Source organism: Bombina bombina, chromosome 3, assembly GCF_027579735.1.
Source record: "Bombina bombina isolate aBomBom1 chromosome 3, aBomBom1.pri, whole genome shotgun sequence".
Classification (NCBI taxonomy): domain Eukaryota; kingdom Metazoa; phylum Chordata; class Amphibia; order Anura; family Bombinatoridae; genus Bombina; species Bombina bombina.
The window spans coordinates 1,153,109,684-1,153,129,514 of NC_069501.1; the positions used below are offsets into that span (position 1 = coordinate 1,153,109,684).

Sequence of the window (19,831 nt, forward strand, 5' to 3'; positions counted from 1 at the left end):
GCCTCTTTGAGGAGCGTGAGACAAAACACAATTTTTACACAAAAGTATGCAATATTTAATGTCCCTTTAAAGAGTCAGTAAACACGTTGTAATTACAAGACATATTGCTGTGTTGCTAAAGAATCAGATATCATCCAATCTGAGCTTTCCTCTGCTAACAAGGCTAGTCACTGTCATAAAATTAAATGCAAAATAAATTGTTTTGCAGTTGTTATCCGATAAAGCCAATTAGGTACATATATGTAGTTGAGAAAGCCTTGATAAATCAGCAGGGTGCATTTCAAGTTCTGAGAATTAGAAATTGTTCAATTTTCAGAGCTAAATTCCATGAAAAAAGGGACAAAAGTAAATAATAAAAATATTTTCCAAAGGTGTTTCATTTTGCATAACTAAACATTTTATATAAAAAATCTCAACATGTTTACTGTCACTTTAAGCTATAAATGCTGCTTTCAGTAGAAGAAAAAAGTATGCCCCTTTAAGTGTGGTGCTTCCAGATTAGAGGACATGCTATTAACAAACCCTTAGATAATGAACAAACATACAGTGCACTTCTGAAACAGAAAAGCATAAACTGAGCAAATTAATCATCTATTTAAGAAAATGAGAGCTACATACTTTACATTCTATAAGCCCCCCCCTTATAAAAAACTGTACGTAAAGAAACCCACCTTCCTCTCAGTAGCTTTATCATTTTCAATTTGCCGGCAGCACAACAGAAGTTCATGTAATGCAAGGCTCATGGTGAAGAGACGTATGCAGCAGCTGACTGGAGGGAAAATGCAGATTAACTGGAGCCAAGGAGATACACTAGGTCTCACACAAGTAAAAAAAATATAAAGAGACAGTGTACTGGAAAATTAGTTACCGCTTAATATGTTTCTAATTACTTATACCAGCTGTATGTAATGCCAGAGAATTAAGTTCTAGAAAATTGTTCTTTTATTGTATGTATTTGAAAAAGCTGTTTTTGCTAAATGAAACCTGGACCCCTTGTTTTCAAGAACATGCTTATTTAAATGGACTGAGTCTGCAGGAACAGCGGATTTTCTTGTCTTATCTATATATCCATCTCTCTCTCCCTCTCAATAGATAGATATATATCTCTCTATCGCTGGTATAAAAACTGACTGGAAAAACATGAGGAACAATATACTCAGGCAATATCATCAAGTCATATATATATTATTTATTTCAAACACTGTTAAAAACCACTTTTCTACATAAATTCATATTTACAGTATAGGTGGAGTTGTTAACTGGCAAATCGGTTATTTTAAACAACAAAATACAAGTAAAGGACACACACATACATAGTTACTATCACTTTACAACTGCCACTACTTGGCAGAAGTGAAAAAAACATAATTTATGCTTACCTGATAAATTTAATTCTCTTGTGGTGTAGCCAGTCCACGGATCATCCATTACTTGTGGGATATTCTCCTTCCCAACAGGAAGTTGCAAGAGGATCACCCACAGCAGAGCTGCAATATAGCTCCTCCCCTCACTGCCATATCCAGTCATTCGACCAAAACAAGACGAGAAAGGAGAAACCATAGGGTGCAGTGGTGACTGTAGTTTAATTAAAATTTAGACCTGCCTTAAAAGGACAGGGCGGGCCGTGGACTGGATACACTACAAGAGAAATACATTTATCAGGTAAGCATAAATTATGTTTTCTCTTGTTAAGTGTATCCAGTCCACGGATCATCCATTACTTGTGGGATACCAATACCAAAGCTAAAGTACACGGATGATGGGAGGGACAAGGCAGGAACTTAAACGGAAGGAACCACTGCCTGTAGAACCTTTCTCCCAAAAACAGCCTCCGAAGAAGCAAAAGTGTCAAATTTGTAAAATTTTGAAAAGGTGTGAAGCGAAGACCAAGTCGCAGCCTTGCAAATCTGTTCAACAGAGGCCTCATTTTTAAAGGCCCAGGTGGAAGCCACAGCTCTAGTAGAATGAGCTGTAATCCTTTCAGGGGGCTGCTGTCCAGCAGTCTCATAGGCTAAGCGTATTATGCTCCAAAGCCAAAAGGAGAGAGAGGTTGTCGAAGCTTTTTGACCTCTCCTCTGTCCAGAGTAAACAACAAACAGGGCAGATGTTTGACGAAAATCTTTAGTAGCCTGTAAGTAAAACTTCAAGGCACGGACTACGTCCAGATTATGCAAAAGACGTTCCTTCTTTGAAGAAGAATTAGGACACAATGATGGAACAACAATCTCTTGATTGATATTCCTGTTAGAAACCACCTTAGGTAAAAACCCAGGTTTGGTACGCAGAACTACCTTGTCTGAATGAAAAATCAGATAAGGAGAATCATAATGTAAGGCAGATAACTCAGAGACTCTTAGAGCCGAGGAAATAGTCATCAAAAACAGAACTTTCCAAGATAAAAGTTTAATATCAATGGAATGAAGGGGTTCAAACGGAACTCCCTGAAGAACTTTAAGAACCAAGTTTAAGCTCCACGGGGGAGCAACAGTTTTAAACACAGGCTTAATCCTAACCAAAGCCTGACAAAATGCCTGGACGTCTGGAACTTCTACCAGACGCTTGTGCAAAAGAATAGACAGAGCAGAGATCTGTCCTTTTAAAGAACTAGCTGATAAGCCTTTGTCCAAACCCTCTTGGGGAAAGGACAATATCCTAGGAATCCTAACCTTACTCCATGAGTAACTCTTGGATTCACACCAATAAAGATATTTAAGCCATATCTTATGGTAGATTTTCCTGGTGACAGGCTTCCGAGCCTGTATTAAGGTATCAATGACTGACTCTGAGAAGCCACGCCTTGATAGAATCAAGCGTTCAATCTCCATGCAGTCAGTCTCAGAGAAATTAGATTTGAATGATTGAAAGGACCTTGTATTAGAAGGTCCTGCCTCAGAGGCAGAGTCCACGGTGGAAGAGATGACATGTCCACTAGGTCTGCATACCAGGTCCTGCGTGGCCACGCAGGCGCTATCAGAATCACTGATGCTCTCTCCTGTTTGATTTTGGCAATCAGTCGAGGGAGCAGAGGAAATGGTGGAAACACATAGGCCAGGTTGAAGAACCAAGGAGCTGCTAGAGCATCTATCAGCGTTGCTCCCGGGTCCCTGGACCTGGATCCGTAACAAGGAAGCTTGGCGTTCTGGCGATACGCCATGAGATCCAGTTCTGGTTTGCACCAACGATGGACCAGTTGAGCAAACACCTCCGGATGGAGTTCCCACTCCCCCGGATGAAAAGTCTGACGACTTAGAAAATCCGCCTCCCAGTTCTCTACGCCTGGGATGTGGATCGCTGACAGGTGGCAAGAGTGAGACTCTGCCCAGCGAATTATCTTTGAGACTTCTAACATCGCTAGGGAACTCCTGGTTCCCCCTTGATGGTTGATGTAAGCCACAGTCGTGATGTTGTCCGACTGAAATCTGATGAACCTCAGGGTTGCTAACTGAGGCCAAGCTAGAAGAGAATTGAATATTGCTCTTAACTCCAGAATATTTATTGGAAGGAGTTTCTCCTCCTGAGTCCACGATCCCTGAGCCTTCAGGGAGTTCCAGACTGCGCCCCAACCTAGAAGGCTGGCATCTGTTGTTACAATCGTCCAATCTAGCCTGCGAAAGGTCACACCCTTGGACAGATGGACCTGAGAAAGCCACCAGAGAAGAGAATCTCTGGTCTCTTGATCCAGATTTAGTAGAGGGGACAAATCTGAGTAATCCCCATTCCACTGACTTAGCATGCATAATTGCAGCGGTCTGAGATGCAGGCGCGCAAATGGCACTATGTCCATTGCCGCTACCATTAAGCCGATTACTTCCATGCACTGAGCCACTGACGGGCGTGGAATTGAATGAAGGACACGGCAAGCATTTAGAAGTTTTGATAACCTGGACTCCGTCAGGTAAATTTTCATCTCTACAGAATCTATAAGAGTCCCTAGGAAGGAGACTCTTGTGAGTGGTGATAGAGAACTCTTTTCCACGTTCACTTTCCACCCATGCGACCTCAGAAATGCCAGAACTATCTCTGTATGAGACTTGGCAATTTGAAAGCTTGACGCCTGTATCAGGATGTCGTTTATATACGGAGCCACCGCTATGCCTCGCGGTCTTAGAACCGCCAGAAGTGAGCCCAGAACCTTTGTAAAAATTCTCGGGGCAGTGGCCAACCCGAAGGGAAGAGCTACAAATTGGTAATGCCTGTCTAGAAAGGCAAACCTTAGGAACCGATGATGATCTTTGTGAATCGGTATGTGAAGGTAGGCATCCTTTAAGTCCACTGTGGTCATGTACTGACCCGCTTGGATCATGGGTAGGATGGTCCGAATAGTTTCCATTTTGAAAGATGGAACTCTGAGGAATTTGTTTAAGATCTTTAGATCCAAGATTGGTCTGAAGGTTCCCTCTTTCTTGGGAACCACAAACAGATTTGAATAAAATCCCTGTCCTTGTTCCGTCCGCGGAACTGGATGGATCACTTCCATTACTAGGAGGTCTTGCACACAGCTTAGGAATGCCTCTTTCTTTATCTGGTTTGCTGATAACCTTGAAAGATGAAATCTCCCTTGTGGAGGAGAAGCTTTGAAGTCCAGAAGAAATCCCTGAGATATGATCTCAAACGCCCAGGGATCCTGAACATCTCTTGCCCATGCCTGGGCGAAGAGAGAAAGTCTGCCCCCCACTAGATCCGTTTCCGGATAGGGGGCCGTTCCTTCATGCTGTCTTGGAGGCAGCAGCAGGCTTTCTGGCCTGCTTGCCCTTGTTCCAGGACTGGTTAGGTTTCCAGGCCTGTCTGGAATGAGCAAAAGTTCCCTCTTGTTTTGAAGCGGAGGAAGTTGATGCTGCTCCTGCCTTGAAATTTCGAAAGGCACGAAAATTAGACTGTTTGTCCTTTGATTTGGCCCTGTCCTGGGGAAGGGTATGACCCTTGCCTCCAGTAATGTCAGCAATAATTTCCTTCAAGCCAGGCCCAAATAAGGTCTGCCCCTTGAAAGGAATGTTGAGTAATTTAGACTTTGAAGTCACGTCAGCTGACCAGGATTTAAGCCATAGCGCCCTACGCGCCTGGATGGTGAATCCGGAATTCTTAGACGTTAGTTTAGTCAAATGAACAATGGCATCAGAAACAAATGAGTTAGCTAGCTTAAGCGTTCTAAGCTTGTCAATAATTTCATTCAATGGAGCTGTCTGGATGGCCTCTTCCAGGGCCTCAAACCAGAATGCCGCTGCAGCAGTGACAGGCGCAATGCATGCAAGGGGCTGTAAAATAAAACCTTGTTGAATAAACATTTTCTTAAGGTAACCCTCCAATTTTTTATCCATTGGATCTGAAACAGCACAACTGTCCTCAACCGGGATAGTGGTACGCTTTGCTAAAGTAGAAACTGCTCCCTCCACCTTAGGGACCGTCTGCCATAAGTCCCGTGTAGTGGCGTCTATTGGAAACATTTTTCTAAATATAGAAGGTGGGGAAAAGGGCACACCGGGTCTATCCCACTCCTTGCTAATAATTTCTGTAAGCCTTTTAGGTATAGGAAAAACGTCAGTACACACCGGCACCGCATAGTATCTTTCCAGCCTACACAATTTCTCTGGAATTGCAACTGTGTTACAGTCATTCAGAGCAGCTAATACCTCCCCAAGCAATACACGGAGGTTCTCATGCTTAAATTTAAAATTAGAAATCTCTGAATCAGGTTTCCCCGAGTCAGAGATGTCACCCACAGACTGAAGCTCTCCGTCCTCATGTTCTGCATACTGTGACGCAGTATCAGACATGGCTCTAACAGCATTTGCGCGCTCTGTATCTCTCCTAACCCCAGAGCTATCGCGCTTGCCTCTTAATTCAGGCAATCTAGATAATACCTCTGACAGGGTATTATTCATGATTGCAGCCATGTCCTGCAAGGTAATCGCTATGGGCGTCCCTGATGTAATTGGCGCCATATTAGCGTGCGCCCCCTGAGCGGGAGGCGAAGGGTCTGACACGTGGGGAGAGTTAGTCGGCATAACTTCCCCCTCGACAGAACCCTCTGGTGATAATTCTTTTATAGATAAAGACTGATCTTTACTGTTTAAGGTGAAATCAATACATTTAGTACACATTCTCCTATGGGGCTCCACCATGGCTTTCAAACATAATGAACAAGTAGGTTCCTCTGTGTCAGACATGTTTAAACAGACTAGCAATGAGACTAGCAAGCTTGGAAAACACTTTAAAACAATTTACAAGCAATATAAAAAACGTTACTGCGCCTTTAAGAAACACAAATTTTCCCAAATTTTGAAATAACAGTGAAAAAATGCAGTTACACTAACGAAATTTTTACAGTGTATATAATAAGTTAGCAGAGCATTGCACCCACTTGCAAATGTATGATTAACCCCTTAATACCAAAAACGGAATAACAAAAACGTTTTTTAAACAGTCACAACAACTGCCACAGCTCTACTGTGGCTTTTTACCTCCCTCAATACGACTTTTGAAGCCTTTTGAGCCCTTCAGAGAAGTCCTGGATCATGCAGGAAGAAGCTGGATGTCTGTGTCTGTAATTTTTGCAGTGCAAAAAAAACGCCAAAATAGGCCCCTCCCACTCATATTACAACAGTGGGAAGCCTCAGGGAACTGTTTCCAGGCAAAATTCAAGCCAGCCATGTGGAAAAAACTAGGCCCCAATAAGTTTTATCACCAAACATATGTAAAAAACAATTAAACATGCCAGCAAACGTTTTAAAATACACTTTTATAAGAGTATGTATCTCTATTAATAAGCCTGATACCAGTCGCTATCACTGCATTTAAGGCTTTACTTACATTACTTCGGTATCAGCAGCATTTTCTAGCAAATTCCATCCCTAGAAAAATATTTTAACTGCACATACCTTATTACAGGAAAACCTGCACGCTATTCCCCCTCTGAAGTTACCTCACTCCTCAGAATATGTGAGAACAACAAAGGATCTTAGTTACTTCTGCTAAGATCATAGAAAACGCAGGCAGATTCTTCTTCTAAATACTGCCTGAGATAAACAGTACACTCCGGTACCATTTAAAAATAACAAACTTTTGATTGAAGAAATAAACTAAGTATAAAACACCACAGTCCTCTTACGACCTCCATCTTAGTTGAGAGTTGCAAGAGAATGACTGTATATGGCAGTGAGGGGAGGAGCTATATAGCAGCTCTGCTGTGGGTGATCCTCTTGCAACTTCCTGTTGGGAAGGAGAATATCCCACAAGTAATGGATGATCCGTGGACTGGATACACTTAACAAGAGAAAATAATATAAATTCAGACAGGCTTTCCAAGAGGTGTATCCTTTGCTGCTATGCAATAATCAAAGTCCTGCAAAAGTTGCTAACAAAATAGTGGTTTAAAATGCTTTTCCTGTGTGGACATTTTTTGCAATGTAGTGCTTTAATTGTTATACATACTATGCATACAAAAGCACAAAGACTTTTCTGTACCTTTACTTTATTACATCACCTCTGCCGAAATTTAGATATTTCATAACACAAAACTGAAAATGACTTGTTCAAACTGCTCAGAGCTTATACACATATACCATTTTATAGGGACAGTAAAGTAAAAATGTATGCTTACCTGATAAATTAATTAATTTCATGGTGGTGAGAGTCCACAATCAATTACTCTTCTCTATTATTAGGAGGCAAAGATTCCCAAACCCCAAGAGCTCTATAAAACCCCTCCCACCTCACACATACCTTAGTCTAATGCAGGGGTCATCAATTGTGACCCTCCAGAGGTTTTGGAACTACATTTCCCATGATGCTCAGCCAGCTGAAATGCTGGCTGAGCATCATGGGAAATGTATTCCAAAACCTCTGGAGGTCCACAATTGATGACCCCTAGTCTAACGTATAGCCAAGTAAAGTGCAGTAAGAAAAAGCAATAAGATGAGCAGGGGAAAAAAAAGATGTGCTAGTGAAAAAATTTATGTTTTCTTTCATACAGGTGCAGAGACCACAATCCACTACTTTTGGGAACCAATAGCAAAGATATGGAGCCTACAAGTAATAACATAAAGGGAGGGATTTAAAAACAGCTTTTTTTACCACTGGGAAATTAAATATGCAACCCAGATAAATATTTTTTTTAAATAAATCAAACAGGCAAAAAAAAAAAATCCCCCAAAAATACCTTTTTACCAAAGGCTGCTTCAGAAGAAGTAAAAACATCAAAATGGTATAATTTAGTCTGTCTGAATCAATAAAGAGAATTGTGTGGTTTTATATCCCATTAAAGGAGCATAAACAATGGATTTGCAAGTTGCAATGGCATTTCTGTCCCCTATATTTACAGTTACAGCAACAAAAAATACAGTTATATAGTATTACTATTGACTTGTAATGTATATATATATATATATATATATATATATATATATATATATATATATATATATATATATTTTTTTTTTTAATTTCATTTGTTTTAAAAAGAATCACTTGCTGATAAGCATTTTACTACAAGCATTTTTTGTAAGTAAAATATAATGCAAAAATGCTCAAAGATTTCAGCTTTGACCTGTCTACCCCTTTAAGTGAGTCATGGGCTATGTATACCAACCACATACAGATTTGTATTCAGAATTGTAAAAAGTGCACTAGAAACCAACTGCACACCTCGGTTTAACAAAATAATTGTTCTTTTATAATCTTCATCCTTACAAATGAAGAATTTTCATTTAAAAAAAAAAAAAAAAAAAAAGAATTTAGTAAAAGTATTCAAAGACAACCAAGTAGCTGCCTTGCAAATTTCATCAACTGAAGCCTTATTCTTCAAAGTCCAAGAAGTGGCAACTGACCTAGTAGAATGAGCAGTAATCGGCTGCAGTGGATGCTGACCTTCCTCTAAATAAGCTTTGTGAATCAAAAGTTTTATCCAAGAGGCCAAAGAAACAGCAGAGGCCTTCTGACCCTTCCTATGGCCAGAAAAAAGAATGAACTGGAAGTTTGTATAAAATACTAAGAAGCATCAATGTAATATTTCAATGCCCTAGCAACATCCAAATAATGTGAAGATCTTAGGCATAAAATTAAATGACGTCTGTAAAACAGCCTTATCCTGATGAAAAAAAACAGATGAGGATCACAAGAAAGAGCAGATACCTCTTCTATCAGAAGAAATAGCACTTTCCAAGAAAGTAGTTCAATGTCCAATTTATGCATAGGTTTAAGAGAAGCCTACAAAACCATTAACACCATGTTAAGATTCAATGAAGGGGAAATAGGCTTGATAACAGGTTTAATACAAACCAGAGCCTGAACAAAATTATGAGCATCAGGAAGATTAGCAATCTTTCTGTGGAACAAGACTGAAATAGCAGAAATCTTCCAAGTCAGAGAAATGGCAGAAAAAAAAAAAAAACTTATCTAGATCATCCTGCAAAAACTGCAGAATCCTAGGAATTCTGAAAGAATAGCAAGAAAAAACATGATCTATACACCAGGAAATAAAAGCCTTCCAGACCTTGTGATCGATCTTCCTAGTTACAGGTTTAGGAGCCTGAATCAAGGTTTCAATCACAGAATCAAAGACACCCCTATGTCTAAGGACTAAGCCTTCAATTTCCATGCCATTAAGCTCAGAGACTTGAGATTCGGATGGAAAAATGGACCTTGCGACAGAAGGTCTTTTGACTGCAGAGGAAGAGGCTAAGAAGGGCAAATGGACATCTGAACCATATCCGCATACCAAATCCTGCGAGGTCACGCTGGGCAATCAGGATTACAGATGACTTCTCTAGCCTTATCTTGGAAATTACTCTGGGAAGAAGAACCAGAGGTGGAAACAGATAAGCAGGCTGAAAAGACCAAGTAACTACTAGAGAATTCACTAACTCTACCAGTACCTGGGAAGTTGTTCAAACAAGAGGCCATCAGAGCTATCTCTGGAAGACCCCAAAGATCCACAATCTGATTGAACACACCCAGGTGAAGAGACCACTCCATTGGATGTACAGCTTGACGATTGAGATATTCTGCCTCCCAGCTGTTCACTATCGGAATATGAATTGCAGACAAGGTTTTTGCCCATGAGAGAATCAGAGACGATTCCATCATTGCAAGGGAACTGCAAGTTCCCTCCTGATGGTTGACATAAGCTACTGCTGTGAAAATTGTCTGTCTGGAAATGGAGATGAGACTCTCTCTTCAACAGAGGCCAAGCTTGAAGGGCCCTGAAAATTGAACGTTGTTCTAGAACATTGATTGGTAACCTCCCTTACTGAGGATCCCAAACTCCCTGTGCAGTCAGAGACCCCCAAAACATCTCCCCACCCTCCAGGGATGCCCAATTCCTATCGCCCGATGCCCGGTACATGCTCTCCTGGCAAAGACTGCCAAAGACATGTTCTCATAATTAATCTTAATAATATCAAATACAGCCTCACAAATAAAAGAATTGTCACTCTTAAGCAAACCCAAAAGTTTGCACTAGCTAGAGTCTTCAGAATACTGCTCTAAAAGACTAAACAACCAGTAGAAGCAGCAGCTACATCAGCAATAGAAATAGCTGGTCTGAGAATATAACCAGCATGTAAAAAGACCCTTCTTTGAAAATACTAACTTTCTGTCTAAAGGGTCCTTAAAAGAAGTGTCTTCCAAAGGAATAGTAGTACATTTAGCCAGAGAGGAAATGGCCCCATCCACCATAAATCGAAATTAGCAACAGGAAAAGGATATAACTTTTTAAACCTTGCAGAAGGAGTAAAATAATAACCTGGCTTAAACCATTACCTAGAAATCATGACAAAGACAGGATCAGGTACAGGGAAAACCTCAGGGATATTAACAACAGTCTTAGAAACTGAATTTAAACGATTACAAGGCTTATCATCAGAAACTTTAGGATCTTTAACCCCTAAAGTAATTAAGACCGCCTTTAAAAGAGAACGAATATGTTCAACTTAAAACAAAAAAAAGAGGAAATATCAGGTTCAACATCAGAGTCCTCATCTCCAGAGGAAACTTTACCATCTGAAGACAAAACAGTATCCCTGTTTCAGGGCACATAGCACTTGTAGAAGGTAAAATCTGAACCAACCTTTTACACTTGTTTGAATGCGGGAAAGCAGCCTCAGAAATTGTAGCCTTGATAAAAATGTCCACGGCAGGAGACACTACATCAGCATTATCTTGTAATGAACAAAAACAGTAGGTGCATTAGTACCCAGAGAAACAGCATTAGATTGGTCTGATTGCATTAACAAATCTAACTATGAGCCACATAAATGAGCTGGAGAAAGCATTACCAGTATCCTATTTACTTCTATTATTCAAATGTTCTTTGTCCCCATGATATTCTGTGTTAAAGATATATCTAGGTAGGAATCTGGAGCACTACATGGCAGGAAATAGTGCTGCTTTTTAGTGCTCTTGCAAATGGAATACATTCTTGCAAAACTGCTTACATATAGTGCTCCAGACATGGGCTGGCTCCTAAGCATATGTCCCTGATTTTCAACAAAAGATACCAAGTGAACAAAGAAAAAATGATAATAGAAGTAAATAAGAAAGTAGTTTAAAATTGCATGCTCTATCTGAATCATGATAGAAAAATGTTGGGTTTCATATCCCTTTAAGTGTAATAAATCTCCCTAAGAATGTAAAATATTATAGAGCTTCCTTATTTGCATATTTATTCCTGGCGCCAACAAAAGCTTACCAACAAAAAGGTGTTTAACAGTGGAGAGTGTATGACTCCCTTAACATTTACCTATCATTTTAGCAGTCATCTCAAACAGACATTTGTTCACAAACAGCTTACTGCTCCATTCGTATCTCCTGTTTTTTTGCTTTTACCAGTTAGCATGTTATCTTGAGAAAAAGGAGCACATTAACAGTCTATGTTAAAGACACAAATGTTTACGACCAAAAGACCGGCCTCAGAAAAACTAAACTCAGTTTTCTAGCAGGGTATCAAGAAGCAGTTTTGAAAGAACCTATTTATAATGTCTCCTTATCTGAATTAAAAAAAAGACAATGCTATTTATAAAATGACTTTACCAAGGATACTTGGAAATTGAGAAAATATGTTCTAAAAAATGGGGTGTGCTACAAATTAATAACAGGAAAAAAAATAAATAGCACTCTCCTATAGACAAATATTTTTTTTGTCCCAGCATATTCTAAACAAGTTCCCCATGAGGCACGTTCTCTAGACCAGGGTTCTTCAAACTTTTTTTTCCCCCCCAAGATCTATTTTTATGCTTGGTCTGAAAATATCTGAAGTAATATACAACAAGACAGCTTTCCATTTAAACCACATACTTACTAAAATTATAATAAAATGTATTCTCTAAAAATATTTCTTGCTCCTAACTTTTTAGATTTTTCTACAAATATCAGTGTATAAATTTCTCCAGCTCTTAAAATGTGTAGCTCACACCTCAACGCTATGGCTCGCATTTACAATGAAAGTCGAAATTAAACTTTCATGCTTAAGCCAGAATATGCAATTTTATGAAACATTTAACTTTACTTCTATTTTCACGTTCGCTTTGTTATCTTGTTATCCTTTCCTGAAAAGTATGCTCAAGTAGCAAGGCACTACTAAGTAGGGCTCTATTTATCATTCCAATTCTCCTATATTTTCTCCTAAAAGTTCTCATGAGAAATAATTCTCCTATTTATCATTCAAAAATACTCCTAAAATTGGGCAAGTTCGACTGTAAAATTCTCCTACTCTGTTCTAACTCTCCTTGGAGAACATGTTCTCCAAAAAAAGGGTTAAATTAGATCTTTTTAGTCGTATTTCATATAGTTCTCCTCATAATTCTCCTAGTTACAAATGTATCATTTATATTCTCCTGTGGAGGACTGAAAGTTCTCCTGCAAATTCCTATCTTAAAGTGAAGGTCAATTTTTGCTATTCTCAAGACATCATGTATAAACTCATGTTAAATATATTACAGTCGCTGACTTTATATGCATAACTATCTATTGCTTTTCATGTAAAATGTATTTTTTATATACCTCCGATACCGCGCTTAGCTCCGCCCCTACAACACTTCCTTATTATTCTCTTATGATGTCGCTTTAGTTGTTAGAATTGGACTACGCTCGTGCACCAGTGATTTCTTTTAAATGCGCATGCGTATCCTCAAGTCAATAGCGCATGCGTTTCAGTAAGTGCCGTAACTTAGTATCCAAACTGTATCATTGATTGATACGCAAGTCTGTCCCTCAGTCGCAAGATCGGTCTGGAGTCTCAAATAGTTTATTTTCATTATGAGAGCTGACAACGCATGCGCGTTACATGAACGAGCATGCCGATGATGATGCGCTGTTTGCTTAAACGCATGCGCATAAGGTGGCGATGACGAAAGTGAAAAGGGGCTGGACGCCACGGGGGTAAAATATCGATTGGAGTACAATTATGTCAATCAATGAAGGCACAATGGCGGGCGGATTGTACAGCCGAAACGGAGCTGATTAAAAAAGTAAAAATTACAACTTTTTATTGCGCTCACATTTAATTTGATGAATGAACATCATAATGAATTTAGCTAAGATATTGAAAAATGCTATCCACAACGCCAGACTTGACCTTCACTTTAAAGTTCTCCCTAGTTAAAGTGGAGAACAACATTAGAAATCTATTTTCTACCAGTTTTAGAAGCAGTTACACACAAAAAAACAGAATTTATGCTTACCTGATAAATTGCTTTCTCCAACGGTGTGTCCGGTCCACGGCGTCATCCTTACTTGTGGGATATTCTCTTCCCCAACAGGAAATGGCAAAGAGTCCCAGCAAAGCTGGTCACATGATCCCTCCTAGGCTCCGCCCACCCCAGTCATTCGACCGACGGACAGGAGGAAATATATATAGGAGAAATCATATGATACCGTGGTGACTGTAGTTAGAGAAAATAATTCATCAGACCTGATTAAAAAAACCAGGGCGGGCCGTGGACCGGACACACCGTTGGAGAAAGCAATTTATCAGGTAAGCATAAATTCTGTTTTCTCCAACATTGGTGTGTCCGGTCCACGGCGTCATCCTTACTTGTGGGAACCAATACCAAAGCTTTAGGACACGGATGAAGGGAGGGAGCAAATCAGGTCACCTAAACGGAAGGCACCACAGCTTGCAAAACCTTTCTCCCAAAAATAGCCTCCGAAGAAGCAAAAGTATCAAATTTGTAAAATTTGGCAAAAGTGTGCAGTGAAGACCAAGTCGCTGCCTTACATATCTGGTCAACAGAAGCCTCGTTCTTGAAGGCCCATGTGGAAGCCACAGCCCTAGTGGAGTGAGCTGTGATTCTTTCAGGAGGCTGCCGTCCGGCAGTCTCATAAGCCAAACGGATAATGCTTTTAAGCCAAAAGGAAAGAGAGGTAGAAGTCGCTTTTTGACCTCTCCTTTTACCAGAATAAACAACAAACAAGGATGATGTTTGTCTGAAATCTTTAGTAGCCTCTAAATAGAATTTTAGAGCACGGACAACGTCCAAATTGTGTAACAAACGCTCCTTCTTTGAAACTGGATTCGGACACAAAGAAGGTACAACTATCTCCTGGTTAATATTTTTGTTAGAAACAACTTTAGGAAGAAAACCAGGCTTAGTACGCAAAACCACCTTATCTGCATGGAACACCAGATAAGGAGGAGAACACTGCAGAGCAGATAACTCTGAAACTCTTCTAGCAGAAGAGATTGCAACCAAAAACAAAACTTTCCAAGATAGTAACTTAATATCTACGGAATGTAAGGGTTCAAACGGAACCCCTTGAAGAACTGAAAGAACTAGATTTAAACTCCAGGGAGGAGTCAAAGGTCTGTAAACAGGCTTGATCCTAACCAGAGCCTGAACAAATGCTTGAACATCTGGCATAGCTGCCAGTCGTTTGTGTAGTAAGACAGATAAAGCAGAAATCTGTCCCTTTAGAGAACTTGCAGATAATCCTTTCTCCAAACCTTCTTGTAGAAAGGATAGAATCTTAGGAATTTTTATCTTGTTCCATGGCAATCCTTTGGATTCACACCAACAGATATATTTTTTCCATATTTTATGGTAAATTTTTCTAGTTACAGGCTTTCTAGCCTGAATCAGAGTATCTATTACAGAATCTGAAAACCCCCGCTTTGATAAAATCAAGCGTTCAATCTCCAAGCCGTCAGTTGGAGGGAAACCAGATTCGGATGTTCGAATGGACCCTGAACAAGAAGGTCCTGTCTCAAAGGTAGCTTCCATGGTGGAGCCGATGACATATTCACCAGGTCTGCATACCAAGTCCTGCGTGGCCACGCAGGAGCTATCAAGATCACCGAGACCCTCTCCTGATTGATCCTGGCTACCAGCCTGGGAATGAGAGGAAACGGTGGGAATACATAAGCTAGGTTGAAGGTCCAAGGTGCTACTAGTGTATCTACTAGAGTCGCCTTGGGATCCCTGGATCTGGACCCGTAGCAAGGAACCTTGAAGTTCTGACGAGACGCCATCAGATCCATGTCTGGAATGCCCCATAATTGAGTTATTTGGGCAAAGATTTCCGGATGGAGTTCCCACTCCCCCGGATGGAATGTCTGACAACTCAGAAAATCCGCTTCCCAATTTTCCACTCCTGGGATGTGGATCGCAGACAAGTGGCAGGAGTGATCCTCCGCCCATTGAATTATCTTGGTCACTTCTTTCATCGCCAGGGAACTCCTTGTTCCCCCCTGATGATTGATATATGCAACAGTCGTCATGTTGTCTGATTGAAACCTTATGAATTTGGCCTTTGCTAGTTGAGGCCAAGCTTTGAGAGCATTGAATATCGCTCTCAGTTCCAGAATGTTTATCGGGAGAAGAGACTCTTCCCGAGACCATAAACCCTGAGCTTTCAGGGATTCCTAGACCGCGCCCCAGCCCACTAGACTGGCGTCGGTCGTGACAATGACCCACTCTGGTCTGCGGAAGCTCATTCCCTGTGACAGATTGTCCAGGGTCAGCCACCAACGGAGTGAATCTCTGGTCTTTTGATCTACTTGAATCATCGGAGACAAGTCTGTATAATCCCCATTCCACTGTTTGAGCATGCACAGTTGTAATGGTCTTAGATGAATTTGTGCAAAAGGAACTATGTCCATTGTTGCAACCATCAAACCTATTACCTCCATGCACTGCGCTATGGAAGGACGAGGAACAGAGTGAAGTACTTGACAAGAGCTTAGAAGTTTTGATTTTCTGACCTCTGTCAGAAAAATCCTCATTTCTAAGGAATCTATTATTGTTCCCAAGAAGGGAACTCTTGTTGACGGGGACAGAGAACTTTTTTCTTTGTTCACCTTCCATCCGTGAGATCTGAGAAAGGCTAGGACGATGTCCGTATGAGCCTTTGCTTTTGACAGGGACGACGCTTGAATTAGGATGTCGTCCAAGTAAGGTACTACTGCAATGCCCCTTGGTCTTAGAACCGCTAGAAGGGACCCTAGTACCTTTGTGAAAATTCTCGGAGCAGTGGCTAATCCGAATGGAAGTGCCACAAACTGGTAATGCTTGTCCAGAAAAGCGAACCTTAGGAACTGATGATGTTCCTTGTGGATAGGAATATGTAGGTACGCATCCTTTAAATCCACGGTGGTCATAAATTGACTTTCCTGGATGGTGGGAAGGATCGTTCGAATGGTTTCCATTTTGAACGATGAAACCCTGAGAAATTTGTTTAGGATCTTCAGATCCAAAATTGGTCTGAATGTTCCCTCTTTTTTGGGAACTACGAACAGATTTGAGTAAAATCCCATTCCTTGTTCTTTTATTGGAACTGGATGTATCACTCCCATCTTTAACAGGTCTTCTACGCAATGTAAGAATGCCTGTCTCTTTATTTGGTTTGAGGATAATTGAGACCTGTGGAACCTTCCCCTTGGGGGTAGTTCCTTGAATTCCAGGAGATAACCTTGAGAAACTATTTCTAGCGCCCAAGGATCCTGAACATCTCTTGCCCAAGCCTGAGCAAAGAGAGAGAGTCTGCCCCCCACTAGATCCGGTTCCGGATCGGGGGCTATCCCTTCATGCTGTTTTGGTAGGAGTGGTAGGCTTCTTGGCCTGCTTACCCTTGTTCCAGCCTTGCATTGGTTTCCAGGCTGGTTTGGGTTGTGAAGTATTACCCTCTTGCTTAGAGGATGCAGAATTAGAGGCTGGTCCGTTTCTGCGAAAGGGACGAAAATTAGGCTTATTTTTAGCCTTAAAAGACCTATCCTGTGGGAGGGCGTGGCCCTTTCCTCCAGTGATGTCTGAAATAATCTCTTTCAAATCTGGTCCAAATAATGTTTTACCTTTGAAAGGAATGTTAAGCAATTTTGTCTTGGATGACACATCCGCTGACCAAGACTTTAGCCAAAGCGCTCTGCGCGCCACGATAGCAAACCCTGAATTTTTCGCCGCTAATCTAGCTAATTGCAAAGCGGCATCTAAAACAAAAGAGTTAGCCAATTTAAGTGCTTGATCTCTGTCCATAACCTCCTCATACGAAGATTCTCTACTGAGCGACTTTTCTAGTTCCTCGAACCAGAAGCATGCTGCCGTAGTGACAGGAACAATGCATGAAATTGGTTGTAGAAGGAACCCTTGCTGTACAAAAATCTTTTTAAGCAAACCCTCTAATTTTTTATCCATAGGATCTTTAAAAGCACAACTGTCTTCGATAGGAATAGTAGTGCGTTTGTTTAGAGTAGAAACCGCCCCCTCGACCTTGGGGACTGTCTGCCATAAGTCCTTTCTGGGGTCGACTATAGGAAATAATTTCTTAAATATAGGGGGGGGAACAAAAGGTATGCCGGGCCTTTCCCATTCTTTATTTACTATGTCCGCCACCCGCTTGGGTATAGGAAAAGCGTCGGGGGGCACCGGAACCTCTAGGAACTTGTCCATCTTACATAATTTCTCTGGAATGACCAAATTGTCACAATCATCCAGAGTAGATAACACCTCCTTAAGCAGTGCGCGGAGATGTTCTAATTTAAATTTAAATGTCACAACATCAGTTTCAGCTTGATGAGAAATTTTTCCTGAATCTGAGATTTCTCCATCAGACAAAACCTCCCTCATGGCCCCTTGAGATTGGTGTGAGGGTATGTCAGAACAAATATCATCAGCGCCCTCCTGCTCTTCAGTGTTTAAAACAGAGCAATCGCGCTTTCTCTGATAAGTAGGCATTTTGGATAAAAGATTTGCTATGGAGTTATCCATTACAGCCGTTAATTGTTGCATGGTAATAAGCATTGGCGCACTAGATGTACTAGGGGCCTCCTGTGTGGGCAAAACTGGTGTAGACACATTAGGGGATGATGTAGTATCATGTTTACTCCCCTCATTTGAGGAATCATCTTGGGCAATATCATCATCTGTGGCATTACTGTCCTTACTTTGTTTGGACACTATGGCACACTTATCACATAAATTTAAATGGGGAGACACATTGGCTTTCATACATATAGAACATAGCTTATCTGATGGTACAGACATGTTAAACAGGCTTAAACTTGTCAACCAAGCACAAAAAACGTTTTAAAATAAAACCGTTACTGTCTCTTTAAATTTCAAACTGAAAACACCTTATTACTGAATATGTGAAAAAGTATGAAGGAATTGTTCAAAAATTACCAAAATTTCACCACAGTGCCTTAAAGCATTAAAAGTATTGCACACCAAATTTCAGAGCTTTAACCCTTAAAATAACGGAACCGGAGCAGTTTTTACATTTAACCCCTATACAGTCCCAGCTATATGCTTTGCTGAGACCCAACCAAGCCCAGAGGGGAATACGATACCAAATGACGCCTTCTATAAGCTTTTTCAGTGATTCTTAGCTCCTCACACATGCATCTGCATGCCTTGCTCTCCAAAAACAACTGCACATTAATGGCGCGAAAATGAGGCTCTGTCTATAACTAGAAAGGCCCCCATCTGAAAAAGGTGTCCAATACAGTGCCTGCCGTTTTTCTAAACGTTCCCCAAGATTATAATACCAATTATTAGTTAGAATCTGCATAATATGCCTAGTAAAGCAATCGTTTTAGCCCAGAAAAATGTCTACCAGTTTTTAAGCCCTTTTTGAAGCCCTTTATTCTTTTATGTTTAACTAAGAAAATGGCTTACCAGTCCCCATGAGGGGAAATGACAGCCTTCCAGCATTACATGGTCTTGTTAGAAATATGGCTAGTCATACCTTAAGCAGAAAAGTCTGCTAACTGTTTCCCCCAAGTGAAGTTACTTCATCTCAACAGTCCTGTGTGGAAACAGCAATCGATTTTAGTTACTGTCTGCTAAAATCATCTTCCTCTTACAAACAGAAATCTTCATCCTTTTTCTGTTTCAGAGTAAATAGTACATACCAGCACTATTTTAAAATAACAAACACTTGATAGAAGAATAAAAACTACATTTAAACACCAAAAAACTCTTAACCATCTCCGTGGAGATGTTGCCTGTGCAACGGCAAAGAGAATGACTGGGGTGGGCAGAGCCTAGGAGGGATCATGTGACCAGCTTTGATGGGACTCTTTGCCATTTCCTGTTGGGGAAGAGAATATCCCACAAGTAAGGATGACGCCGTGGACCGGACACACCAATGTTGGAGAAAGGGCTCTACAAGGTGCAAAAATGATCTATAACAAAGCACAATAATAATGGTTATTGGAGTGCAATAATAATTTATGATGGAGTAAAAAAAATATATAATGGAGCACCAAAATAATATATAACAGAGCACAAAAATGATATCTATTGGGGCATAAAAAAGCGCTAAAATTGAAGCACTAAAACAATGAAAATGTAGATCTATTTTCTTATATAAAAGTTTGCTGAAGAGGGGCGTTAACAAAGCTACT

At 40.5% G+C, this 19,831-nt stretch overlaps 1 protein-coding gene across 1 annotated transcript in view; it reads right to left on the reverse strand.

The window, feature by feature from the left end:
* The window catches only part of ATM (ATM serine/threonine kinase), a 925,848-nt gene that overhangs the window by 899,860 nt on the left and 6,157 nt on the right, over nt 1-19,831 (reverse strand). Inside the window, exon 2 of the mRNA XM_053708547.1 lies at nt 672-769. Coding sequence (XP_053564522.1) covers nt 672-743 — 72 coding nt within the window. The 5' untranslated portion in view covers nt 744-769. The remainder of the gene's footprint in view (nt 1-671; nt 770-19,831) is intronic.